This window comes from Pipra filicauda, unplaced genomic scaffold (assembly GCF_003945595.2).
Source record: "Pipra filicauda isolate LSUMZ 115617 unplaced genomic scaffold, ASM394559v2 scaffold6_size6359152_pilon, whole genome shotgun sequence".
NCBI lineage: Eukaryota > Metazoa > Chordata > Aves > Passeriformes > Pipridae > Pipra > Pipra filicauda.
The window spans coordinates 4,977,838-5,005,362 of NW_024104865.1; the positions used below are offsets into that span (position 1 = coordinate 4,977,838).

Sequence of the window (27,525 nt, forward strand, 5' to 3'; positions counted from 1 at the left end):
AGCTGGGATTTTCTAGAAGTTGGGCTTTGCTAAATCTGAATTGTAGGATATTCATTGCATTGGACAAGTTTTGGCTGATGCTGGATGGAGAAACCTACCCATTTTTGGAGGTGCAGGATGTCCATAAAAGACAATTGACAAACTCCCTTTGCCTCACGTCTCTGGCTCACACTGCAGTGCAGCTACTACCACTGTAGTTAGAGATACGTGTGCCTTGTCCTCCCCTGATGACAGGAATGGCATTTCTTTGGCTGCACTCAATACATACATACAGAGTAGTCTGGCTTTTACTTCTCCCAGCCCTGTAGAGGAGCTGTCAAATGCACCGTGGAAGGCAATACAATGCGGGTTTATAAACTACATGAAAATGCACATTTAAAATACCCCATTTCCTTTCTGTAGGTGGTACAATGGGCGATGATCTCTGGAGGATAAGACAGTCAGCAGACGGGCAGGGAGTGGGTCACATCTGGGACACAGAAAGGAGCCATAAAGAATGCATAAGGAGTGCCTATGACTTACCCACCAAGATCTACAGGGGAAGAGAGATATTAAACTGCTCTGCTTGGTCAGCTAGTGAACGTTTGTCTAGGTGGTTTCAGCGACCTTATATATGCTATGAAACGGGTGCTGGGGAATGACGAAGTGTTGTAGTTAGAGGGAAGATGTGCCAAACTAGAAAATTGTGCACTGAGAAATCAGGGCTGAACTTTATATTTGTGCCAAATTTCTACTTGTAGGGACTGTCAAAAAGCCACATTTAAAGGCAACATGAAGGGAAACAGAGAAAAATGTGCTTTGGTGTATCACAAGACAGCTGTGAAGAAGCATCCCTGTTCAGTAAGGAAAAGGGTTGACAGTTCTCTGAAGCTGGGGGCCCCATTTCTGCAGGCAGCAGGGAGAGGCTGTGCACCAGAAAGGTGTCAGCTTGGCAAGCCAAGCAGCCCAGGAATAAGAGCATCAAATTGAAAAGCTGAGTCAGACAAGGACAGAAAACAAAGACCTGTCGGAGCTCAGCCTGTCAGATTTGTCTGCCATCCCAGTCCGAATGGTCACCTTTATCTAATAAATACATCTAATACCCACTGGGCTTTGGGGCTGCCTGAACAACGTTATGAATTTATTTTCATTACTGCAGACACTCTGTTTTTGATGTTGAATAAAGTGGGATTTATTTAATCTGAACCAGTCCTGATTGTTGCTTGGCTAACAGCTGCAAGCAGTCCCAAGGACTGGCTAATTGGCCCTTCCACCTATAAGAGATGATGTTGTCTCTGAGGATATGTAGCCCCCAGTTGAATTTAGGCTTTTGACCTGAAAGGCACACACGTATACATCTTCCCACCTGCAATACTGTCAGAATTCTGCTGGTACCTGAAGCCAAAACATAGGAAAAAAGCCTAGAGATGAAAGAGATCCGGAGAAGGGAAAATGAAGGTTGCTACCCTTGAGATTTAAGCTTTGGAAATGTCATCTCTCACCAGGTGCCTTTATTTCCACCTCTCTAGCTCCAGATTCAAGGTATCAATCTCTCTTATCAAGGTCGTCTTCACAACTTGAAGGAACAGGGTAAAAAAGGAAGCTTGAACTCCAGAGAGTACTGCAAAATCTATGCAAAGAAGCTCATTTTTTAATGTCAGAAATGCAGAGGATCAGTGTCACTGGTATAAGATGCCTGAAGGGGCTATTTTTGTTCGTTAGGAGCTTTCTACTCTATTCTAACACAGATTAATGATGAATATTTATGTATATAGCACAAAAAACGTGATAAGCAGTTTGCAGGCTGGCTTGCAAAATATGTATACCATATTGCAAAAATTAGCTCTCTCTTCTGGGCTTTGTGCCTGGTCACTCAGTCTTTCTAAACAGATAGCAAGGAACAGAGACAACACGCACAGCGTAGCTGCCTCTATTCAGAGCTAGAAGAAACCGGTGCAGTCAGGAATTGCAGTTTGTGTACTTTAAGATCAGTGCCCTGCCATTGTTAAAATGTTGACAATCCTTTCTCTGAGCTTGGCTGGGGCATTGCACTGACAGCAGGCAGAATTTTTGCTGTGTAGTGGGAGATGGCATTTGAGTTAAATTTGCAAAGATCTGGTATCATTTTTAAGATATACCTGGAAGCCTGGTATCTGTCTTTAAGATGAAACAGCTGTCAAGATCCTGAGAATTTCTGGCCACCAAAACTTGCAGAGAGAAAAATTGAGCCTTGAAAGAGAAAAATTAAGCCTTTTGTTCAGGGGAGACTCCTACCAGAAAAATTGCAGTATGAGGGCTTCAAATTATTTCTGTGCTGCTCCAAAAAATAGCATAAATTAATATATGCTGTTAAGGAACTGCCACATACTGCTCCAAAGCTGACAGTAATGGAAAGACTATTTTCCATACAGATAGTTTTAGCTGACTTGTGCAAATAGGCATATTGGAAGAGAGGAACTATTGCTAAATATAAACTAAGTCACACTGTTCTATGACTTGTGTGTGTGCTGCCAAAGAACTATGCAGACTATCTGTAAGGAGCAAGTACAATGATTTCAACAGGCTTTCAATCAGGCTTTTAATATTAAAAAAAAGTGTATTCCTAGTTAATAATGAGTTCTGCCTTTTTTGTATTACAAAATCAAATGTCTATTGGAGTAGTAAGTGGCATTTCCTTCATTGCATCTATTTATGAATCTGTGTAATTCAAAACATGTCTATTATTTTTGCTTATTATCTGTAAAGAGAGATCACTGCATTGCTTCAATATTAACACTTAGTGCAATATTTGTGAATCAAATTGTGGATACAGCAAAAGAGAATCTGCCGGGACCATTCACAAAATGAGCTTTGATATCCTTTTAGTAAGTAAAAAGCTGAAGGGAGATATCAATAATTTATTAGCACTTGGATTACATCCTCCAGTGCTTGTAGTTTACTGCCTTCTTGGAGGAAAAGAGGACAAAGGCAATACTGTCTATTAGGCTGTAAAGTCTTTGCATACTCTAATCTGTTGGTGCTGACAAAGGTTGCCTTATTTTGAAGGACATTTTGGCTCTCAGCGTGATGATCGTAGCTCTGGGGACTGCAGGGGGATGAACAACCAGCCTGTTGTTGCGTGATGCCTTTCCAATTACCAGCATGAAACGAGCCATGTGGGATTGGTACCACCATGGCACAGAGGCACTCCTGGTGTAAACAGTAGGCTTGGTGCCCTGAGAGGCCTGGACTTTAACAGCAGACGTACAAAACCTCTGGGGACCCGACCTGGCTGGGTGACACCCACACAGACGTGAGGTCCAAGACAAGGGCCATCTCTAGAGGGGTGAAGTGCTCCTCATTCATTGTCACCTTCTGCCATTGTCATCTCCTAGCACTGCTCATTGTATTTCTCAGCCCATCTCTACTCGCCAGGCTTTTTGCTTCCATATTGTCTCCCTCCTGTTCTCTTAGATATCCCTGTCCTGTCTCCATCTCTTTCCTGGGGCAGTGATGCCTATTCCCAATCTTCATACTTCATAATACCGCCACGTTGCACAGATATACCAGAATTTGCACTGACATTCGCTCTTTCTTTTCAGAATGAAATGTTCTCTCTTCTCATCTGTTTCTCTGCCCTGTGTCTTTCATATTTGGCACCTGTCTCCTACTTCTCTCTTTTTCTTATCTTACTCTTTATGATGTACTATTTCCAATACCTGAACAATCACCATTTCCCACAACTTATTTCCCAGCTTTTACAACCTTTAAGTCCTGAGAAACCTTTCCTACTTCTTTCCCTATCACCATTACCAAGAACTTCATCTTCCCTCATGGCATTATCTTGAGTCATTCCCAAGAAGCACTTAGGAATAAGCAAAGGCTGTTCCTCTGCTGTATTGGAGCAGAATCCAACCTCTCTTTTTATTGTGTCATCAACCCCCACTGATAGAGACAGAACAGATAACCTCAGTCCCAGGTAGGACATGAAAGGCAGTGGGCAACATGAAGGACCTAGACCTGCCTCTGCCCTTCTCTCTGCACTGGGGTGTTGTCTTCTGCAAGTGCTGACATTTCCTATGACAGGTATGCTGAACAGACCTGCACAAAACCGGACAGATGCTCTGAGAGATAGGCAGCAGCAAAAGGTCATGTCTATGATAGTCCACCATCATCCTCTGAGGCTGATGACTGCTGCTCATGTCCTTCCAAGCCTAAGTTGATGTACCCTGCTTTTAATGGGACTTGGAAGCTCAGCCTAATGCTAGCCATGTTTTGTCCACAAACTGCTTTGGAGAAAATCAGGACAAAATTCTTTTTACAAATACTGTAAAGGAGTCTCAATTTTAATGGGGTGCTATGGACAATCATGAGGGATTTGAGCCCCCAGATTCTCTCTCCACAGTACTGAGGGGCTTTGTAAATCAAAGGGAATAGCAATGCAAGAATCTGTTCACAATATTTCATTATATATGAAAGACAGGTCCTTAGATACAGTGGCTGACCAGAGGAGCAATCCTAGGCTAAGCAAATCACCAACAGCTCCAAGCACCAAGATATCGCGTGCATGGCTGGAAGGTGAGCAAATACCTTTCATCCTTATGAGGAAATATCTAACTATCATGGGGCTTGGCCAACTTCTTTCCCAAGTTGAACTCAGAAGCTGAAATCTATCCATTGACCTCCATATCTCATGACTTCTGATGCAGAACAGCCATCTGGGCAGTGCCGTTCTAGAGCCAAGTCGATAATTTAGAGAGTTCCCAACATTTTCCCATGAGAAGAAAGCTGGGCAGTTGCTGCTGCTGTATGTCTCCAGAAGGCAGCCTGCCAGGATTCAGAACTGCTGTCCAGTGCCAAACAGACTTTTAAAAAGCATGGCCCTCAGTGACAAACCAAAATGAAAAGGTGCACATGTGCACCTGAGCAATCAATGCTCTCACATGGTGACACTGAGCAAGAACCAGTGATCTCTGCTGTTTCTCCTGTAACTGTACTGCTGAAAAAAAAGGGCTTTTAAATGTTGGTGTTGCTAATGGTACCGCTTCCCACTAACAGAAGGGTAGTTCTCTGCCAGTGAGTTTTCCTCTGGTCAGTGTCATCTTTGCTCCTGATGTAGACAACTGTCATGAGAGATCACAATAACTATAAATATCTCTGAAAACAAATTAAAAAACCCCACAACACTGAAGAGAGCTTGTTGTCAGGCAAATCATAAGCACAAGAGAGTACTGTAGAAAGATGCTTACATGTCAGTCTGGTAGAAAAGAGTGTACAGGTAAAGGTTTCTCATGACTTCACTTCCATCACAAAATATTACCAGCAAGGGAACAGTCCTGTCTTGGTGCCATGCATACACCAAACCTCACAAGCACCAAGCCTCTGGAAATACAGGGTGCAAGTTCCTATCTTGTGGAAGACCGGCACAGTAATTTCTTCTGTTTATGTGGTGGCAACAGAGTTCAAAAGTGACCCAGCACTATGCGCCAGTGCCACACCTAGGCATTAGATATCTCATCTGATAACAATAGAGTTCTAGTAGTTTCCTTAGAATACCTCTCTTCTGGGTGTCTCTTCCACTTTGCTGGGCTGTTCTTTTAGACAGTAGTTTCTCATTAGACTGCTTGTCTCTCCCTCCCAGAAAGCCGGGTGAAGCAGTGTGTTGCTACTTGAGAAGCAGAAATGCACACCACCTGGATGCTTCTCTGGGAACCCACATCTTTTCATGTCACTCCCAAGGATAAAGGAAACCAGCTCTGGCCTCATAAAGACTCATGGACAAGTATTGATGAAGATGAGGCACAGCTACTCATTACAGCCCTTTACGTTTCCAAATATGAAGGTGAAAACCCAATTCTGTGTGACAGCAATTAGTTCTGCCAGATCACTTAAATCATCAGGACATCATGATCATCACTGTTAAAAACTCTTGGCAGATCTAGCTGCATTAGCACAGCTATTTAGAGTTAAATATTTCAGGCTTGGGTCCACTGGCAGTAGGAGCCAGCTGCTGTGCATGCATCTACACTGAATATTCATAGAATCGTAGAATGCTTTGGGCTGGAAGGTACCTTAAAGATAACCTAGTCCAACCTCCCTGCCACAGGCAGGGACACCTTCCACTAGACCAGGTTGCTCAAAGACTCATCCAACCTGGCCTCGAACACTTTCAGGGATGGGGCATCCACAGCTTCTCTCGGCAACCTGTTCACGCACCACTCTTATAGTGAATTATTTCTTCCTACCATCTAATCTAAACATACCTCCTGTCAGTTTAAAGCCATTTCCCCTTGTCCTATCACTACCTGCCCTTGTAGAAGTCTTCTTCAACTCTCTTGTAGGCCCTGTTCAGGTACTGGAAGGCTGCTAGAAGGTCTTCTCAGAGCCTTCCATTCACCAGACTGAACAACCCCAACTCTTGCAGCCTGTCTTCCTAGGAGAAGTGCTCCAGCCCTCTGACCACCTTTACAGCCCTCCTGTGGACTAATTCCAGTAGTTCTGGGTCCATGTTGAGCTCCCTAAACCAAGAGCATTGCATAGGTCATGCTTTCCATTCCCATGGTGTGAGAGTTGAAGCCTTGGAGACGGGAGTTTCCCATGGCCCTCCTTTCAGTATATTTTCTGACTGGTACAGAAGGGTTTTGGATAAAGCACATACACATCCACTCTCATCCTGTTGAGGTGCAAAAGTATAAGATTTTCCCCATAATACAACAGTAAATAATCTGAAAAGAAGAAAGGAACAAATCCTGAATGCCAACAAAACAGCCAGTTCTTCGGGATATTTGCCATGGAGGATAATCATCTGAGCATATCCAGTGCTTTAAACTGTCTCAAATTGCATGAAATCTCAGGCTTAGGCACTTTGACAGGCTTCCTTTAAAATCTATGACAGTAGATTTGAATGCATCAACTATGTCACTCAGATTTTGTCAGATAAATCCCACAGCAGCAGCCATGGGAGACACTGTCCTCAGCCCAGAGGAGCTGGATTTCAGAAATGTTGCTTTCCTCAGTGATAGCAGGGGCAGAGGGCAGGGGCAGGCAGGGTCAGCTCGGAGACCACTTTCATTTAAGCCTTCTGTGAAGCAGTGACTGTCAATGACAACACATTTACCATCTGTGCAAACACAGATTTTCACCTGCAATACCCTTCAAAGGCAGTGTCTCAGGAACCTGACTTGAGAAATACATTTGCTTGACTGCCCACTCTAATTTCCACAGCAGTCTATTCTCTGGAGTCCCAGCTGTACAGCAACTCGGTTTTAACTGGGTTTTATTTTATACGTTGTAATGAGGGGAGGAAAACCCAGTGTGATAGGGGTATAATATATAGACTGAGCAAGAAATATCTTTATTTGGTGAAGACGTGTGTTATTTCAGGATATTTTCATCTAGTCTGATAAAAATGGCATTTCTATAGAAACAACTGATGAAACAAACAACAAAGAGGACATGCTAACTGTCACAAGCCAACATAATGCTCAGCAGATGCATTACTAGAGATCAGTAAATACTCTGCTGTTCTGGGCTTTTAAAATACGCAATCCTTCCCTCTCCTTTACACAGTTAAATCAAATCACATTGAGCATGGGTGTGTGCTTTTTATTGGTGAACAAGTAGAGGTTTGATTTAAAATATCTCTGCTTCACCTAGTCCCAGGGATGCCCAGCAGCCATTACTCAGTGAGGTCTTGTTGTCTCAGAGTGCCAGGGTTCGACCCCAAAAGTACATCAGAAAAATTCACTCAAGGATTTGTGGCTGGATCTTTGAGGATAGTTGGACACATACATCATCTCTGCTCAACTGTCCTGTTTTCCCACTAGCAAGAAAGCTGCCATTGATTGATCACAATGCAATTTTGCTCTCACGTATGCACATTTCTTTAAGAATAGTTTCTTTACTACCACAGACAGTCATGATGTGCTGTGCATGACACCGCTGTGTGTAAGTCCCCTCTCTGCTCGCTCTGGGCTCTCACACTTCCAGGTGGATTCCTGCAGACAGTGTTATTGTGCAGTGCATCCACTGCTTTGAGGCATGATATATTGCCATTCCTTCTGAGATCAACATGTAGTTCTCTGCAGAGTTAAACCTTTAGCACAGGTGACAACTTACTGCTGAACGTTGTGTCCTACCAGACTCAACTCTTTTTACATGGATTACAAAATTAATAATTAGACTGGACAGCCCACAGATATATGAATAGTATATGAACTGTAACAACCATGTTACAACATGGGCTAAACCCACACCAAAACCGACCTAAGAGGATTTGAAGATGACCACGTGGAAACCACTTGGCAACAAAACAGCGAACCAATGAAGAGAAAGAAGACCCCAAACTATAATGTTGCTATTAGTCCAGACTGTTGTGTGAGGGATGAGGAGTTTAGATTGTAAGGGTATAATTGCCATGGGGTCTCTCTTTTGAGATACCTAGATTGAGCTACCAGATACAGGGATTGATCTGTGCCAATAAATCTATCTGATGGAGAAGACCTTAGTGCCAAAAATTTCTTTAACAAAAAGGAACACAAGTAAGGCTTGTATCTTGGACCAATCCCTTACGATCATTTGTTTTCCTTTCCCCAACAGACCTGCATGCTGCCCACCACCCTGCTCTCCAGCTGTTCCACTCTCAACTTCAGTTTCTGTCTTCTGGCAACAAAGCACCAGGATTATCTTCTTCTGTGGTCACCTGCTTTTTAGACAACTTATCCTAATATTTATCATCTCTGCAACATAGATAATACTGTTACGTTTAGAGATTTACGCTTTTTAATCATACCAAGGCCACTGCCATATTGTCTTTGTTGCTTTGACCTCTTCCCTGTTATAATCCACTGAGAAAGCATTTGGCTCTAGGCTCTCATGCTTCTCATGCTGTGGAAGACCAAAACCATGTTCCAGAAAGTCACGTGAAACTTTTTGCCTGTGGCGAGCTAGGGAAAAAGAGGATGAAGGAGATTTTTAGGGCTTGTGAGGAGACTGACAATCTTTTAAAATCTCATAAAAAAGCTCTTGCTGAGTGAGGAATGTTTGAGTTCACCTCCAAAGGCTCTTAGCGATGCTCTGGTGGGAATTTCTTTGCCAGAATTGCTTAGCAGATCATGCAAGTGTGTTGGTACTTATAATTTATAGGATAAATATGAAGACACATGAGCATGATTTATTGATAGAGCATAAGCTATATATAGTGCCTTTAACTGTATTATTAAAACTGAAGGTAAATAATTAATGGAATGAAGAAAAGATACATAAAACTCTGGGGAGTTTTGATGGGAAGCATTCCTGTCTTGCGGTAATTAAAACTGAATACATTCTGAGTGTATATTATGTCTTTCTGGCAAAAAAGATTATTTCCTCATTTCACCTGCACGTTAAGAGACACTGTGTGTGGCCGCAGAAGCTGTGCAGCCTGCGTGAGAAAAACCAGGGAGGAAAAATGCGTATGGTTGTTGGGCCTGAATGCCACCCTACACTCAGGATAGGATTACTGTCAGTGGGTGCTGACCAGTTCTGTCTGGTTAACCCTCAGAGTAGTTTTAGGTGAGATATAGCTTGAGTAACACGTGTTAGTTTTGCAGAGTTCAGTGCTACCCATTTCCATGAGAAGTGTGACAGAAAGGTACAGGCTGGCTTCAGCAACCACTGCCAAGGCCTCCCGGCCTCACTGTCCAGGCAGGAGAACTCAGCTGTGTTCATGGGTTCCATAGGGAATAATTTCTAAGTTTAGCCCCAGCAAAGCCTCGAAGTGTGAGAGACAGGCCTTCTATCCACACCACTGCATCTGCCAAACCCTTTTGTAGAATTGGTGGTGATCTTTCGTCCAGCCTGAAGATGAACAGTGCAAAAACTAAAACCTTGATTTCACATTTTCTTTCAACCGGAGGCACAATCCATCGATTTCAATAGATTTTGGAGCAGCCCTACGTGACCTTCAATGTCCCAGAAGCACAAAAAGCAACAAGGTGCCAAAGGACAAATTAAACCTTCCACTTTGGTCAGCCAGACCTTTGGTAGCAATGTGTTCCACAGACAAAGGATTAGAAACTTGTGCTCGTGAGGTTTAACTGCAAGAAACTTGAGCAATTATTTCAAAGTGCTTCTTGCATCCCAAACCAATATAGATTGGGAATGACAATATTAAGTGGCAGATGGTGCTGGTAGGGTAACAGCTGTTTTCAGTGAAATGGAGAATTTGACACCACATTTCTCAGCAGTCACTGTTATTCCTGAACTAATTTTGACTTTAATATAATTCCTGTTCCTTTAGGGAGTGCAAAGCAGAGCTCCACCGGCTGATGAACTGCAGTCCGGCAGGGCAGCACCAAAGAAGCACTCAGGTAGTTAAAATATGTCTGATCATAAGGTTAGAATCATGGTCACTCTTGGCTCATGGAGATGTTTCTGCCCATCATTTAAAAAAATTGGAGTTTTCATATCAATTTTTCATAAGGTAGTCACAGTCCCATTTCCCTGACACTGTGGTTAAGCCTGGCTGTTGGCAGACATGAAGGTCTGTCTTAATTTCTATAGATTTAAGTGCTTTCAGTGTTCATAAGGGATAAAACTTGTTTCTGGCTGTAATTTTGCCACAGTATTTTAGTTTTCTGAAGAGATAAAAAGAGCAGTGGAAAAGTGCTTAATTTCCTAAAGCATCAGGGCACTTGTGGTGAGTCTCCCCAACCGTGGGCCTACCTGGTCCAGTCCAAGCCCCTGTAGGAATCTGTGCCTTGTTCTCGTGTTCAGAGAATTCATCTCACCAATGTCTCAGCTCTATTCATCTCACCAATGTCTGTCAGTGTCTGCAGGGAGGGTGTCAGATGACAGAGCCAGGCTCTGCTCAGTGGTGCCGAGCAATAGGACAGTTGGCAATGGGCAGAAACTGAACCACAGGGAGTTTGACCTGACCATGAGGAAGGATTTCTTTACTGTGCAGGTGACTGAGCACTGGAACAGGTTGCCCAGAGAGGGTGCCGAGTCTCCCTCACTGGGGATATTCAGGAACCATCTGGACACAATCCTGTGCAATGCGCTCTGGGATGACCCTGGTTGAGCAGGGAGGCTGGAGCAGATGACTCGCTGGGGTGCCTTCCAACCTGACCCATCCTGGGATTCCGTGGTTCTGTCAAAAGGCTGAAAGGCAACTGAGCACTACAATCAGTGACCAACCAACGTTAAAATCAAAGCTGCTGCAAGTTCCAACAGCTTTCCAGTAGTTTGTAATAAAGCTTGGCACGTATAACAAACGAGCGATCAGACACGAATAATAAATTACATCCGTGTTCCTAGAGCTTTGTGTCTGCTCTCCTGAAACACCTGCAGTGTCGGGCACGTCAACACCCTCTCCTACTGACAAGGCACAGCTCCTGCGTTTACATGAACGTGTTTCTGTGTGTGCACACACTCGCTATTGGATGCAGGTGGCCTGTATGGAGACGTAAGGAAAAGGCGCGGGAGAAGCCGCCCTTGGGCTGCACAAGCCCAGGGCGAACTCGCAGGGGCAGTTCAGCGGCGGGACTCCCCTCTGGAAGCCTCCGGTATCCCGCACCAAACGGCAGACTTAGCTGCAGTGTCAGGGAAACAGGGCCCTGATTAACTCATAAAAAATGAAATGAAAATCCAATTCGTTCAATTCCATTCCCAGCCGGAGACAGCGCTCGGGACGAGGGCGGGCGGAAGTGGCGTAGCCGGGCGGAAGAAGCTGCCGTGGAGCAGGGCGGAAGTGCTGGCGAGAGCGGCGCGGTTCCGGCGCAGGTGAGCGGCGGTTGAGCTGCGGGAGCGGCGTCAGAGGTTGGCAGGATCTACTTCAGAGGCTTAAATGCTGCTTCTGGAAAGCACGGGAAGAGTATTGCGGACCTGCATTCCTATGTAAAGTAAACGCCGTTTTCTCTGACTCACTGGTGCTGCCTTAGTTGGTGATTGGGGTCGCTCCCTGTCCTAACTGACCTTCCTTCTCAGGCTCATGCTGGAGCTGAAGTTGGTTCATTCAGAGGTGCATCTTGACCCTTGAAGCAGTCTGTACCTTTATTGCCTTCTGTGCTCTCTTGTTTTCTTCCAGTCAGGCTTAGACCTCTGGTCCCAAGTGCGCTCGTGAAACTTCCTGCAGCACTGGTGGGCTTTTCAAACAGTATCCGTGGGAAGTCCAGAGCGTGACAGAAAGCTATTTTTTGAGACTTTTGGTACAGACAGGGTGTGCAACAGCGAATGATAGTGTGTGCACATAACAGTCACTATGTTGTGGAGTGTAAAGGTCTGTGTGGTCCTTTGACAGCGTTTCTTATCCCTTGCATGTTTTCCTAGGACAAAATCCTCTCTGGGTTGCACATGCTGGCTGGCTGGTGGTCCCTCTTGGCAAACAGATTGTGTATGGTGAGTTTTTAAGTAGCGAGTTGCTAGGTGGGAGGTAACCAGAGTGCAGGATGCTGGGGTCAGTGCTGATCGTCAGGAGTTTGTTGTTTGTGCTGCGTGTTTTCTGTGAGCTGTGGTGGGTGAGAATTACTCCTTCCGACGGCCAGGGCAGTGTTGCTGATGTGCTTAGATGGCTTCCAGGGGGCATGGAAAAAGGTACTATTAGAACGCAAAGTATTTTTGCTCCATTCTGTCTGTCTGCAAGTCCCATGTGTATTTAAGCCATGACTTTGAGGAAAGGTTTTCTGGAATAACATCCAACCTTGTTAGATATTGGCTGCTTAGTTGGCTTGTTGTGCCTGCCAGTTTCCCAGCGAAAGGAAGGCAGTTCTCAAGGCCTCCTGTATTTTTTTAATTAACTTTTTCTAATAGACAGAGACTTGGAGAAGTTTCTGTACAGCGCTGTGTGGAGGAGGCTGCTGCAGAAAGATTAGCAGTACACTTTGCTTCTAGCTGGGTGGTTTGTGTCTGTTAATCCTGGCATCCTCCTCTTTTGGGCTTTGAAGCCTGTGATGACAGGGCATGGAACACTTGGTGTCGGGTGTGTGTGGTGCTGCTTGTGCATATCAAAGAGGGTCCAAGCAACTGAAGTGTGGCTGTGGGAGCCCCACTGTGGCAGAAAGCTCCATAAATAACCAGCAAGTAGGTGTGTGCTTCTGTTCGGAGTATCCACAGAAAAAAGGAGCTGTCTGCAGAAGTTGCAATTTTTGCAGTGCAGCAAGGGAGGTGGGCTGAAAGGGAGTGTTTCTGCATTCTCAGCATCAGTGAGAGCCGCAGTGAGATCCCAGGTGTTCTTGTGTGAAGTCCTTCTCTGAGAGTAGTAAGGCACTGTAGAAGGGTGCTCCCTGCCCTTCCTGCCCTGCAGTAGCTTTTGCAGGTGGCCGTGTTGCATAAATGTCCTTGACCACACTGTTAGAGAAATTGGGCGTTTTCCCTGTGTGATGGGGAAGGGTTTTATTGTTGAGAGGGTTCAGGGAAGTTCCCCTTGTTGCTGCTTGTGCCATATGTGAGTTTGGTGTACACGGAAGCTGTCGTTGTGGGCCTCTTGAGCTGACAGCTTCCATAAATGTCAGCGTTTTGAGATCTCTGAAATGGAGCAAATAGCTGGTGACGTTGGCATTGGCTGGAGTGGTCTGTTTCCTCAGTCATGAAATACTGAAGTGAATGGAGGGTCCCTGGAAACGTTGCAACCCCTGCAATTCCAGAGATTTTGTTGAGTCTGACGTGGTTGGTGGTTTTACACTAATGCCTTGACTAAAAGCACCAACCAAATGTAAAACTCCCTGTCTGCCTTTGTTCTCTTAGAACCAGCAACATCACACCTAACCAACCTTGGTGAAGAGCGAGATCCCTGAAAGGAGTATAACAGTTCCAAGCGTAGCTCATAAATGCTGCAGGAAGTAATTCTTGTTTCTGTCTGCATCTTTCCCACAAGGTAGCTCCCCATGTGTTTTCCAGTCCAGTAGGATATGAATAGCATAAGACCAGACATTGGCTTCAGGGCAGTGGCTGTGCCTGCCCAATGATTGCACTTCGTTTTGGTCTGAGGTTAAGAGAGAGATTCACTTCCAAGCTTTGCACTTTCTCATGCGTGCAGCCTGTCCATATGGCAGATAACTGTGCCTTTAAAAATCCATATCCACTTTCCATCTTCCCAATAAGTCATCACTGAGTCCTGATGGGCTTTTGCAAGTGGAAGAGGTCAAATAGGTACAAATTGTTTCAACGTAGCAAGTGTGGGAGGGTGTCAGGTCTGCAGCATTATTGCTGCTCAGTGATTCAATTCGTGTGTAATGCATTTGCAAACACTCTGCTTGCTGCCTGTGAGAAATGGATTGGTGGTCGCAGGCCAAGGGAATAAGAGGTGGGTGTAATAGTTAGAAATATTTTCCTGCCCAGTAGATGGGAGGTGGAATAGTTGTCTTCCCGGTAAGTTCTCTTGTACACAGAAGTAAAAGTCTTTATAAATCTCCCCAAAGTGTCCTGGGCAGTGAATGAAGATGGTTGGAAGTAGCATGGCTTCTACCGATAAGAGGGTGGTGAAAGAGTGAGACAGAACTAAAGCAGGAGAACCATGTCAGGAAGAAAAACGTTTTTGACTTGGGAGATTTGAGTGAGAAGGAGAGCAAACAGAGTCAGTGAGTGTGTTGTCCCTGTCCATGTGGGCAGGCTCTTGCACCCTGACAAGGATGGTATTGCTAGCATCTGGAGAAAATGCTATGTATATGGTTTCTCCCTCAGAGGGAGTTAAAATGTATCAATATATTAACAGTATATTCGTGGTTGGTCCCAATGCACAATAGTAGGAGAAATCCAAGCAGAGATAATTACTCACTGGAAAATTTAGGGTTCCAAATTCAAGCAGAAAAGCTGCAACCCCAAATCTGCCAAGGTGAAGTTCCTGGGTATATGGTGAAGGGGAGGAATGGTGTGTATTCTCCCTGAAACCTTGGCTATCCTTGAACAAGTTAAAATGCCTGGAAAGAAGGAGCTACAGTATTCCCTGGGTCTGCTGGTATTTTGGAGAAAACATATCCAAAATTTCTCAGTCATGGCAAGTGACCTTTATGATTTAACATACCAGAGGACCAGCTGGGACTGGACCCCTATCCGTGAAGAAGGCCTACAATTGTTAATCTTTGAGGCTGGGTTATATCAGATATCAGGCTTTAGGTCCAATACATCTGACAGATCCACTTTAGAAAATCATAGAATGTTAAAGGGTTAGAATGGACCTTAAAATCATCTAATCCTAACCACCCCTGCTATGTACAGGGACACTTCCCACTAGACCAGGTTTCTCAAGGCCTTATACAACCTGGCTTTGAACACTGCCAGGGTTGGGGCACTGGTATGTGCAATTATATCATTAGTGCCATGTGCTTTAGGTAGAGGAGGGAGCACATGAAGTGCTCCAAATACAAGAACCACCTGGCAATCAACTGGGCCAGGAGGTTCCCCCATCATATATGAAACCAACCTCGCAATTTGAGCCCCACGTGAAAAATGTATGGTTCACTGATGCATCCTCCAAAGGAGAGGAGGATACTGAGGGGGAGCCCTGTGTGTTTTTTGAGCAAGCTGAATTGTGATGAAGGGAGAAGGAAATGCTCAAATGGGAAAATTGGTAGCCATGTGCAGTGTGGTTTTTATAGAGGCTGAAACTAAAAACAGCAGTGTTTATTTATATGGACTCCTATGCTGCTTTTAAGGGGTGCACTGGATGGCTCCTGTTTTGCGAACAAACCCGTGGGAGGTCAATCGGGTTCCCAGTGTGCCAGCAGGAGAAGTGGGACGACATCCTAAACACAGCTAAGCAGAAGTCTCTTGGTGGGATGGATTGCTACTCACCAGAAGAGGGATCACCTCCTGAATAATCAGGTAGATTAACTGACCTGTGTGGCAGGTATGGCAGTAAAGGGAGAAGAATTAAAATGGGAGCATCTCTTACAGAGGTTACATGTAAAGGGAGGCCATTCAGGAGTTAAGGATCTTTTTAAGGGAGCTGGTAGCAAAGGGTGGCCTGTCACTCAGGAACTGTGTAACAGTCATCTCAGCCTGTGGCCAGTGTTGTACCCAACTAGAGAAACAACACCCTTTGCAGGAGGCTCCCCTTCACTTATGACACAGAAAAGGCCTCTGGGAGACCTGGCAGGTGGACTCTCTAGAGCCTTTCTTGAAGTCAGAGGGAAAGCAGTATGTTCTCATTGGGGTGGAAGTAATGTCAGGGCTCACTCAAGCTGAGGCAGTAGCACAAGCAACTGGGTACAGCACTGTAAAGGGACTGAAGCTGTGGATTAGTTATTTGCCATGGCCCAAATACCTCCAATCTGACAACAGTAGTCACTTTACTGTCATCGTGGTCTAAGAGTGGGCACAGGATGAGGGAATCCAGTGGATCTTTCACACCCCATACTACTTCCAGGCAAATGGTATTACTGAATGCACCAATGGGCTCTTGAAGAGGGCCCTGAAACCTCATGAACCTGGTTGACCACAGTTGGGTGGGGAGTTAAGGAGTGCCCATGACTCAGCCTTTTGTCTTCAATCCCCACCCATACTTCCTGGGACAAAAGAAGCCAAAGACCCTACAAATCCTTCCCATTACCCAGAACAGCTGGTTTTGGTAGAATTACCAAGAGTAGGATTGGTACCTCTGACCTTAAAAAAGCCACTTAACCTCTGTGTATGGGTGGTTAATGATGGTTCCCTCCTTTTAATCATGTTTTGTTTTTATGCACATATATGTTTTACAGATTATCTGAAATCCATTGCTGGAGCTACGCTTTCAACTGTTGAGTGGATGGACCATTTTGCGTATTTTTAGTTTGATTTTACTAAGCCTATTTTGCCTTTTTACTAGAGAAAAATGATGTGGGAAAAGTTTTTATTCTTATTTTATGGGTGTACAGTTTTGTCTCAATTGATCGAGAATGAGGATACTCAGCCAAATTTAGCTTGGGAGTTGATACAAGGATTTATGCATATTTGGAACCACACGAATCAAGGAATATGTATTAACCTCCCCAACTCTGCATCAGAGGGGCTTAGATTTATGATGATTTGGTTAAATTTTTCAGAAATATTAACAAGAGAACTAGATAACCTTAAAAAAACAGGAGGAAATGTTACCTGGGGAATGGTCGAGTCCCCCTTCCTAGACCAGAAGGAAGGACAACAATGGGCTGCAAATGGGACATGGGTAGAATACAAGAAAGCCTTTTACCACCTCCCACACAACTCTACCTGGAACCATTTATGGAATCAGACATGTTATCGATCATTAGACGCTAACCCTACTGAGACATTGCAAAATGTCACTTCTATCCCTTGCACGATTGTACCATGGTGGGATTCTCCTGCTGAGGGTGGGTTTTTCGAACATGAGTACAATTTACATTGGGATGCAGGATGGTGTATACAGATCCCCAGTAACCCAGGAACCCCACACCAAGTTAACCAAACAAATTATGAATGGGCTTGGTCTCTGAAACAAATCTTTGACCCCATATCTCCCCTACAATGGGCCTCCAGGGCCCCCACAGGGGAAATAGTGGAATGGGAAGTGGGGAAATCGGACTGTAAGGACCAGCAGATCACACTACCTAATGGAGAGAGCATCTGCTGGAAAGTGAGGAACACCAGAAGCATCATCCAAAGTAAATCAGAGACTTCCTTTCTGAATTGTTCCCGTATATTAGATTGTACTACTGGTGCAGGTGAGCCGATAGAAACTTGGTATATCTCGGAGCTGAGAACTTTTATCCGGGACATGTGTACGTGTTGGGGTTATCCCAACTATGGCTATCTAAATCGAGACACCCGATGCAATGGGTCTTATGAAAATTCGGAGACAGCACTATCCTGTGGTATTCCCGTTACACATGGCCCTGACCCAAGAAGGGTCTTGAATTCAAGTACTGAAGCACAGGAAGTTCCCCGAGGCGACCTGTATCAGTGTTCACAAGCCAAATATCCAGCTCCAAGGGGAACAGTTTGGGCGTGTTCAGATGGGAAAATGTATTCCCACTTGAACATGTATGATATGGCTGGACTCCAGTGTACTATTGGGTTTCCTACCATGTGTCCATCTAAAACATTCAATTATACACTTTATTGTAACAAAAAGGTGCAGAGAGAAATCCGCAATCCAGTAGATGCAAAAGGGTGGATTGAGGGGATTCAAGTCCCTGACTATTATACCTGGGGACAAAACGTTGCTTTAGACTTAGAATTATTTTTTGTGCCCAGTGGAGTTAATCAACGGCATCAGTATGTCTTGGAGAACTTAACTAGGCAAATCCATGTGTTGAGCAATTGGACCGAACGTGCCTATGGGAAACTGAATTTGCAGGCCCAACAGGTACCAAAAATGGCTTTGCAGAATCGATTAGCCCTGGATATGGTGTTGTTGAAAGAGCACGGAGTATGCGGGATGCTAAACCTAACGGATGGAGAATGCTGTGTCACTGTTCATAATGCTGCCACCACCATGGAAGAAGCACGTCAGAAGATGAAGGAGGTTGCTGAACAAACGGGAGAACTATTTCAAGCAATGCAACCGAAGGAATAGGTTGATGGACTGAGCCCGGATCGTGGATCACATTGCTACTAAAGTGCCTTGGACTTACGGGATGGGGAAAATAGCATGTACATATTGCCCTTATGATATTTTGTGGATTTTTGGTTTTGATGAAAGGTCAGAAAGTCACATGAAACTGTTTGCTTGTGGCAAGCTATAAGAAGAGGATGAAGGAGATTGTTGGGACTTCTGAGAAGACTGACAACCTCGTAAAGTAAAAAAATGACATAAAAAAGCTCTTGTTGAGTGAGGAATGTTTGAGTTCACCTCCAAAGGCTCTTAGCGATGCTCTGGTGGGAATTTCTTTGCCAGAATTGCTTAGCAGATCCATGCAAGTGTGTTGGTACTTATAATTTATAGGATAAATATGAAGACACATGAGCATGATTTATTGATAGAGCATAAGCTATATATAGTGCCTTTAACTGTATTATTAAAACTGAAGGTAAATAATTAATGGAATGAAGAAAAGATACATAAAACTCTGGGGAGTTTTGATGGGAAGCATTCCTGTCTTGCGGTAATTAAAACTGAATACATTCTGAGTGTATATTATGTCTTTCTGGCAAAAAAGATTATTTCCTCATTTCACCTGCATGCTAAGAGACACTGTGTGTGGCCGCAGAAGCTGTGCAGCCTGCGTGAGAAAAACCAGGGAGGAAAAATGCGTATGGTTGTTGGGCCTGAATGCCACCCTACACTCAGGATAGGATTACTGTCAGTGGGTGCTGACCAGTTCTGTCTGGTTAACCCTCAGAGTAGTTTTAGGTGAGATATAGCTTGAGTAACACGTGTGAGTTTTGCAGAGTTCAGTGCTGCCCATTTCCATGAGAAGTGTGACAGAAAGGTACAGGCTGGCTTCAGCAGAGAGCAAGGGACAAAGTTAATGTTTTTTATGATTATAATCAGAGGACTACTCAAGCAAAGCAAAATTCAGCTAGCAATTCATTATGTCTCCATAGTCATCTCTCCTGGGTTTGGGAGGAAAAGATGGGCAGACCACTCCAAAGAACGATAACTCAAACAGGCCCTTTCATGACTCAGACTATCTGGTTTAGTGAACTGACTCAGAGACGCGTAGGATCAAATATCCTGTACACCTTCAGGGTGTCTTTTTTACTGAATTCATTTACACCATGTCCATACCAAACATTAGTAAGGTCAAAGTGACCTTACAACTAGTTGTTAAATTCCCTGGAGTCAGAGTAGCTCAACCTCAAGTGGCTGTCAGTCTAAACAGACCCTTGGTTAACCCAAACATGTTGCAACACAACCAATGCCAAGGCCTCTCTGCCCTTCTATCTAAGCATGAGAACTGAAAGGTGTTCATGGGATTCAAGAGAAATCATTCATAATTCAGCTCCAGCAAAGCCTCAGAGTGTGAGAGAGAGACCCTCTATTTGCACCACTGCATCTGCCAAAGCCTTCTGTAAAATCAGTGGTGCTCTCTTGTCCAGTGTGAAGATGAACAGAAATCTATAGATTTAAGTGCTTTCAGTGTTCATAAGGGATAAAACTTGTTTCTGGCTGTAATTTTGCCACAGTATTTTAGTTTTCTGAAGAGATAAAAAGAGCAGTGCAAAAGTGCTTCATTTCCTAAAGCATCAGGGCACTTGTGGTGAGTCTCCCCAACCGTGGGCCTACCTGGTCCAGTCCAAGCCCCTGTAGGAATCTGTGCCTTGTTCTCGTGTTCAGAGAATTCATCTCACCAATGTCTCAGCTCTATTCATCTCACCAATGTCTGTCAGTGTCTGCAGGGAGGGTGTCAGATGACAGAGCCAGGCTCTGCTCAGTGGTGCTGAGCAATAGGACAGTTGGCAATGGGCAGAAACTGAACCACAGGGAGTTTGACCTGACCATGAGGAAGGATTTCTTTACTGTGCAGGTGACTGAGCACTGGAACAGGTTGCCCAGAGAGGGTGCCGAGTCTCCCTCACTGGGGATATTCAGGAACCATCTGGACACAATCCTGTGCAATGCGCTCTGGGATGACCCTGGTTGAGCAGGGAGGTTGGAGCAGATGACTCACTGGGGTGCCTTCCAACCTGACCCATCCTGGGATTCCGTGGTTCTGTCAAAAGGCTGAAAGGCAACTGAGCACTACAATCAGTGACCAACCAACGTTAAAATCAAAGCTGCTGCAAGTTCCAACAGCTTTCCAGTAGTTTGTAATAAAGCTTGGCACGTATAACAAACGAGCGATCAGACACAAATAATAAATTACATCCGTGTTCCTAGAGCTTTGTGTCTGCTCTCCTGAAACACCTGCAGTGTCGGGCACGTCAACACCCTCTCCTACTGACAAGGCACAGCTCCTGCGTTTACATGAACGTGTTTCTGTGTGTGCACACACTCGCTATTGGATGCAGGTGGCCTGTACGGAGACGTAAGGAAAAGGCGCGGGAGAAGCCGCCCTTGGGCTGCACAAGCCCAGGGCGAACTCGCAGGGGCAGTTCAGCGGCGGGACTCCCCTCTGGAAGCCTCCGGCAGCCCGCACCAAACGGCAGACTTAGCCGCCCTTGGGCTGCACAAGCCCAGGGCCGGATCCGCGCCAGGAAATCTCCCCGCGGGGACGGCTGCTTGCGGCGAGGGCGGGCGGAAGTGACGCAGGCCGGGCGGAAGTAGCCGCGGCGGGGCTGGGCGGAAGTGCTGGCGAGAGCGGCGCGGTTCCGGCGCAGGTGAGCGGCAGAGCCTCCCTGTCCCGCGGGGTCCCCTGGGCCGGGCTGAGCCTCGCCTCACTCGGTGCAGCCCGCGGAGTCCCAGCGCTTCGCCTTTACCCTCGTGTAAAGAGGAGCGCGGCTACAGGAGCCGCGGCCCTCCGGGCCAGCGGCCATGCCCCCCGTGCATAGCGATGCTGCGGGGCCTGTTCTGCTGGGTCTCTCCTCCCTCTTTCCCTCCCTCCTCCCGTCAGAGGGGCCTCGCCTGGCCGAGTCTCCGTCTGCGGGTTTAAGACTTCGAGTCAGACTGTTTTGGGAACAGCCCATGAGGGCTATGAAGGCAGTGGGAGCGCCGGGACGCATCACGTCTTTAGTGTGTTAATAGCAGCTTGTTGCTTTTCGTTTTATTTTGTGCTGTGATGGTGCCTGTTTATTGCAGAGGGTCTTGAGGCAGGCTGGGCACAGCGGCGTTTCTGGAGGCAGGGTGCTGTGTGCATGCACACGGTATGTGCCCGGCAGGTAGTCACAGTCACCGAACCTTATGGGACCAACCTGAGATGCAGAGCCTCTTTGAGGAGGATTTTTTGCACTATTGACTCTTTGGACTGGGGTGTTCCTTCTGGGACGAGTGTCTTTACAGGTATCTGCCTTCCCCATAGCAGCTAAAACTTGCTACTTGTGTCGTGAAGTCTGGGTGTTTCAGATTGTTACTCATTACGATATTGTGTGCAGAAAGGGTTTTCGTGACAGAGCAGAGCATGCACATCATCATTTTGCAAAGGAGCCAGTAATCCTCAGTGAGGCTTTTGTTGACTGCTAATCTAGAGTGGGGAAATTGTACCTTTTCACTGGCTGCTGAGCTGCCCGGGAGAGACTGAGATGTGGCTCTCTGCTTCTCCTATTGACTTCTTACCTCAACCAACAAGATCTGAAGAAAGAGGTTTTTTGTGACAGCAGGACCTTGTATTCTTCTTTCAGCCAAATCCGATAACTTTATCAAAAGAGTGCAAAGTTGTAGACTTCAGGATCGGTAAAAAACCTTCCTCAGGGGTCAGAAGTGACATTATCGGTAGGAGACGATTCTTTGCTTCTGCCTATACTTGCTGTCTTTTCTCTTTTGACTGTGTCTAGTTCATAGATGTTGATGTAATGCAGGTGACTCCCTTGGGCTGTCAGGCTCTGCTGCTGCAGAAGAAAAATGCATTGTAAATGCAGACGGGCTAGAAGAAATTAAAAAGCCTAACACTATAGATCATATCAAGAAAATACATTTTTTTGTAACCTGATGGAAATGGTAAAAAGCTTGAACAAGAGTGGATAGGTAGTTTGATCAAATGCTGTGCTTGAATCTTACATGTTTTCCTAGGACAAAATCCTCTCTGGGTTGCACATGCTGGCTGGCTGGTGGTCCCTCTTGGCAAACAGATTGTGTATGGTGAGTTTTTAAGTAGCGAGTTGCTAGGTGGGAGGTAACCAGAGTGCAGGATGCTGGGGTCAGTGCTGATCGTCAGGAGTTTGTTGTTTGTGCTGCGTGTTTTCTGTGAGCTGTGGTGGGTGAGAATTACTCCTTCCGACGGCCAGGGCAGTGTTGCTGATGTGCTTAGATGGCTTCCAGGGGGCATGGAAAAAGGTACTATTAGAACGCAAAGTATTTTTGCTCCATTCTGTCTGTCTGCAAGTCCCATGTGTATTTAAGCCATGACTTTGAGGAAAGGTTTTCTGGAATAACATCCAACCTTGTTAGATATTGGCTGCTTAGTTGGCTTGTTGTGCCTGCCAGTTTCCCAGCGAAAGGAAGGCAGTTCTCAAGGCCTCCTGTATTTTTTTAATTAACTTTTTCTAATAGACAGAGACTTGGAGAAGTTTCTGTACAGCGCTGTGTGGAGGAGGCTGCTGCAGAAAGATTAGCAGCACACTTTGCTTCTAGCTGGGTGGTTTGTGTCTGTTAATCCTGGCATCCTCCTCTTTTGGGCTTTGAAGCCTGTGATGACAGGGCATGGAACACTTGGTGTCGGGTGTGTGTGGTGCTGCTTGTGCATATCAAAGAGGGTCCAAGCAACTGAAGTGTGGCTGTGGGAGCCCCACTGTGGCAGAAAGCTCCATAAATAACCAGCAAGTAGGTGTGTGCTTCTGTTCGGAGTATCCACAGAAAAAAGGAGCTGTCTGCAGAAGTTGCAATTTTTGCAGTGCAGCAAGGGAGGTGGGCTGAAAGGGAGTGTTTCTGCATTCTCAGCATCAGTGAGAGCCGCAGTGAGATCCCAGGTGTTCTTGTGTGAAGTCCTTCTCTGAGAGTAGTAAGGCACTGTAGAAGGGTGCTCCCTGCCCTTCCTGCCCTGCAGTAGCTTTTGCAGGTGGCCGTGTTGCATAAATGTCCTTGACCACACTGTTAGAGAAATTGGGCGTTTTCCCTGTGTGATGGGGAAGGGTTTTATTGTTGAGAGGGTTCAGGGAAGTTCCCCTTGTTGCTGCTTGTGCCATATGTGAGTTTGGTGTACACGGAAGCTGTCATTGTGGGCCTCTTGAGCTGACAGCTTCCATAAATGTCAGCGTTTTGAGATCTCTGAAATGGAGCAAATAGCTGGTGACGTTGGCATTGGCTGGAGTGGTCTGTTTCCTCAGTCATGAAATACTGAAGTGAATGGAGGGTCCCTGGAAACGTTGCAACCCCTGCAATTCCAGAGATTTTGTTGAGTCTGACGTGGTTGGTGGTTTTACACTAATGCCTTGACTAAAAGCACCAACCAAATGTAAAACTCCCTGTCTGCCTTTGTTCTCTTAGAACCAGCAACATCACACCTAACCAACCTTGGTGAAGAGCGAGATCCCTGAAAGGAGTATAACAGTTCCAAGCGTAGCTCATAAATGCTGCAGGAAGTAATTCTTGTTTCTGTCTGCATCTTTCCCACAAGGTAGCTCCCCATGTGTTTTCCAGTCCAGTAGGATATGAATAGCATAAGACCAGACATTGGCTTCAGAGCAGTGGCTGTGCCTGCCCAATGATTGCACTTCGTTTTGGTCTGAGGTTAAGAGAGAGATTCACTTCCAAGCTTTGCACTTTCTCATGCGTGCAGCCTGTCCATATGGCAGATAACTGTGCCTTTAAAAATCCATATCCACTTTCCATCTTCCCAATAAGTCATCACTGAGTCCTGATGGGCTTTTGCAAGTGGAAGAGGTCAAATAGGTACAAATTGTTTCAACGTAGCAAGTGTGGGAGGGTGTCAGGTCTGCAGCATTATTGCTGCTCAGTGATTCAATTCGTGTGTAATGCATTTGCAAACACTCTGCTTGCTGCCTGTGAGAAATGGATTGGTGGTCGCAGGCCAAGGGAATAAGAGGTGGGTGTAATAGTTAGAAATATTTTCCTGCCCAGTAGATGGGAGGTGGAATAGTTGTCTTCCCGGTAAGTTCTCTTGTACACAGAAGTAAAAGTCTTTATAAATCTCCCCAAAGTGTCCTGGGCAGTGAATGAAGATGGTTGGAAGTAGCATGGCTTCTACCGATAAGAGGGTGGTGAAAGAGTGAGACAGAACTAAAGCAGGAGAACCATGTCAGGAAGAAAAACGTTTTTGACTTGGGAGATTTGAGTGAGAAGGAGAGCAAACAGAGTCAGTGAGTGTGTTGTCCCTGTCCATGTGGGCAGGCTCTTGCACCCTGACAGGGATGGTAGTGCTAGGATCCAGAGAAGATATTATCGGGGGAGTGGGGCATTTGTGTGATGCTGTGTCTCTGATTTCTTGGTTGATATTGATAATGGACTAAGTCAAATCTCTTGTCATGGACCAGGTGCTGCCCTGACTTTGCAAATCCAAGGACACGTTGTTGGCATTCTGTCAGTGATGCACTTTTCGGCTGGATTTTTGCTGGATGGATGCCATTCTGCTCCCAGTGGACTGGTAGACCAGATGTTGGCTTGTTTAGTAGTGTGTTGCTCAGCAATGAAGAACGAGGCAGCAGTTTGTCTGGGACTCTGGTTCATCTAGTTGCGTCCTGGGGTGATCCTGAAGTAGGATGGCTATAATATGTACAGGAACATAAGAGTGGGACAAAAATGAACAGTTTTCCCATGCTGTCCTCATCCTAATTCCAGGCAATCCAGTTCTGTAACCAGTTTTCATTGTCTTCAGTAGGTTCTATGTGAACAGCACGTAGGACTAGACTGCAAGAGCAAGAAGGCAGGATGTTGTCAAGACCAAAACCTGGGGAGTCTGAGGCAGACCTGCTGCACTTTCAAAACCAGTTCCTGGCAGCCAGAGCTTCACCTGCAGTGAAGATTGTGAAGAAAGCAGATAAGAGGAAGGGGGAGGAAGGGAGCATAGATGCTGGGAGACCCCCGCTACAGGCCAGCAAGGATGTAGTCATGTTGGATGGTAAATTCTCTTCTGAGCTTCTCTGAATTACTAAGATTCTCTGTCCCTTTCATGTTCCTCACTGCTTGCCTTTCACCTCCCTCTCAACCCAATGTTGCTTTTGCCCCGCATTTGTGTCCTCCTTGAAGTATTTTTCGTTCTTAGCTGGAAAATGCCCTTGTCCAATGTTACTAGCATCCAGTAGAACCACCTTTGTTGCCTTTGTCCACATTTATCAGCTGTCTCTGGTACCTTGCTAGCAAGAGTGTTTTCTGTGATTTGTACCAATTGAACACTCAGTGCTTATTTTGCCATCCATCCAGACCCTGTTCTCAGCATCTTTGAATTTTAGCTCTGCTAACAGCTCCAGCTTTCAGCCAGCAGATCTGTCTTGCTTTTGTTTCCTACATCAGTAGTAACTTTTGTCATGTGCTTGATAATCTCAGAAGCTCAAGGTGCTTTTTAAAAAGCAACAATTTAAATCTTGCAGTTTTTACTTCTAGATAGAGGAGATATGATCTATTCATAGCAAGTGAAAAGAGGGCTTTGACTTGTTCATGGTCATACAAATCCCTCACTGTTACAGCTGGCAGTGGAAATATGCTTTCCTGTGCCTGAACACAACCTGCAAGGATAGTATCTGTTTCTGTACAGCTTTGCTTCTTGCCTTAGTGCTTGCAGTCAGATCTCAGTACCCTCTCCTGCTTATGGAACTCTTTGAAAAGACCTTGTGCCAATACATAAATAATAAAATTCTTGAGCATGTTTCTCTTTGCTACTCAGTGCAAGTCAAAAACAGAGGACTCATAATTGTCTTTTTGCTTCCTCATCTTTATTTCTCATCAGAGCAGTAATAGGTGCTATTAGGCAGCCTTGGTCTGTACCTAATGCACAGTGGTTATATAAGTAACTTGACTGCTTTTTTTTTTCTTATTACTTCTCCTCCCTAGGTTTTCCTGATATTCTCCCAGCTCTAACTCCAGCTCCTCCAAAAAAGTCCAAGGTCAAAAATGCTTCTGTCCACTTTGAGGATGAAGATCTGGAGGACACACTGGAGAGTCATGATCAACACATTACAGCAGTCTTAAGCAAAATTATTGTATGTCTTTTTTCTCGTGATGATCTAGTGGTTTTTTTCTGAATGCTGTAAACTAAACAGGGATGAAGGGCTCTGCTGCTTTTTATTTCTACAGTGTAATGAAGCAGCACTGTAACCAGTGTTCTGGAACACCTTGAAAGAAAAAGCTCTTTGGGTGTATTTTTGCTGTCAGTTAAATACGGATTCAAATCTGCTTTCCAGCCCAAACTGCCTACAGGTCACACTGCTTGCATGCAGGCATGTTCTGTAGTGTGGATTTTGATGAATTTTTGGACTCTGAGGGGGATGTTAAAGGTTTCCTTTATCTAATTCTTTGAGTGATGTGTGGAGTTTGGCAGCCTAGCCTTTTGGAAAATAGCTCACTTTGGCTCTAAATAAGCACAAGGTGTTCTGAGGCTGATGACGATGTGACCTGCAGAGCTGAGAGATTTTGAGTCTGCTCTCAGCTAAATGATACAAACATATCTGGCTGTTGCAAGGGTTTCTACATGGTTTGATTTTTTTCTTCAGGAACGAGACACCAGTGCAGCAGCAGTGACCATGCCAGTGCCCACGGGAGACCCATTTCCAAGGTCATTTCACCGCTCCGAGATAAAAAGTGAGGTAAGATTGGGAGCAGACATTTTATGCTACTTCATTAAAAATTAAAACTTCTCCACAGTAAAGCCTAATGCTTGGTGAGGCTTGGTAAGGCTCAAAATAATTGACTTAGTTTGCTGGAGATCATGAGTTAGCTCAACATATCACTGGTATTGCCATCTTAGTGTAGGAGAGAGTTTTTCTTCCAAGTTGTCATCAAGCAGGCACTCCAAACCCTGCAGGTAAATAATGTTGGAATCCTTTTGGGTTAGGAAAAAGGCAACCCCCTTCAGCTAACTTCAGTAAGGTGGATCAAATCTGCACTGCTGTAATAGAATTGATCCTGTTCTGCTTGTTTTTCTCTGAGGAACAATCTCTGTTAAT

At 45.2% G+C, this 27,525-nt stretch overlaps 2 protein-coding genes across 11 annotated transcripts in view; both read left to right on the forward strand.

The window, feature by feature from the left end:
• Positions 1-11,701: 11,701 nt before the first annotated feature.
• ERV3-1 (endogenous retrovirus group 3 member 1, envelope) lies at positions 11,702-19,012 on the forward strand. Of its 7 annotated transcripts, none has more exons than XM_027750189.2 (4): positions 11,732-11,835; positions 12,268-12,336; positions 15,588-15,756; positions 16,632-19,012. In XM_027750189.2, exon 4 carries the CDS (start codon positions 16,745-16,747, stop codon positions 18,446-18,448), a length of 1,704 nt encoding a protein of 567 aa, XP_027605990.1. In that variant the 5' UTR covers positions 11,732-11,835; positions 12,268-12,336; positions 15,588-15,756; positions 16,632-16,744; the 3' UTR covers positions 18,449-19,012. The 7 variants fall into 7 exon arrangements, with proteins under 7 accessions (XP_039244902.1, XP_027605990.1, XP_027605992.1 ...); XM_027750190.2 differs by having other exon boundaries at positions 11,735-11,840; XM_039388968.1 differs by lacking the exons at positions 11,732-11,835; positions 12,268-12,336 and adding an exon at positions 11,702-11,721.
• Positions 19,013-21,112: 2,100 nt separating this feature from the next.
• RPAP1 (RNA polymerase II associated protein 1) overlaps positions 21,113-27,525 on the forward strand; it is a 40,948-nt gene continuing 34,535 nt past the window's right edge. For 2 of the 4 annotated variants that reach the window (XR_003546186.2, XM_027750187.2), the window contains exons 1-3: positions 24,098-25,484; positions 26,414-26,562; positions 27,073-27,165. Coding sequence is in view for 3 of the 4 variants with exons in the window: in XM_027750187.2 (XP_027605988.2) it covers positions 25,295-25,484; positions 26,414-26,562; positions 27,073-27,165 (432 nt within the window). In the remaining variant the exon portion in view is untranslated. Of the gene's footprint in view, positions 21,136-21,238; positions 21,755-24,097; positions 25,485-26,413; positions 26,563-27,072; positions 27,166-27,525 lie in introns of those variants that run through there. The other 2 variants (XM_027750183.2, XM_027750185.2) reach the window with 2 other exon arrangements.

Coding starts and splice junctions, on each gene's coding strand:
- ERV3-1 (XM_039388968.1), top strand. CDS start 16,745: ATGATGTGGGAAAAGTTTTTATTCTTATTTTATGGGTGTACAGTTTTG.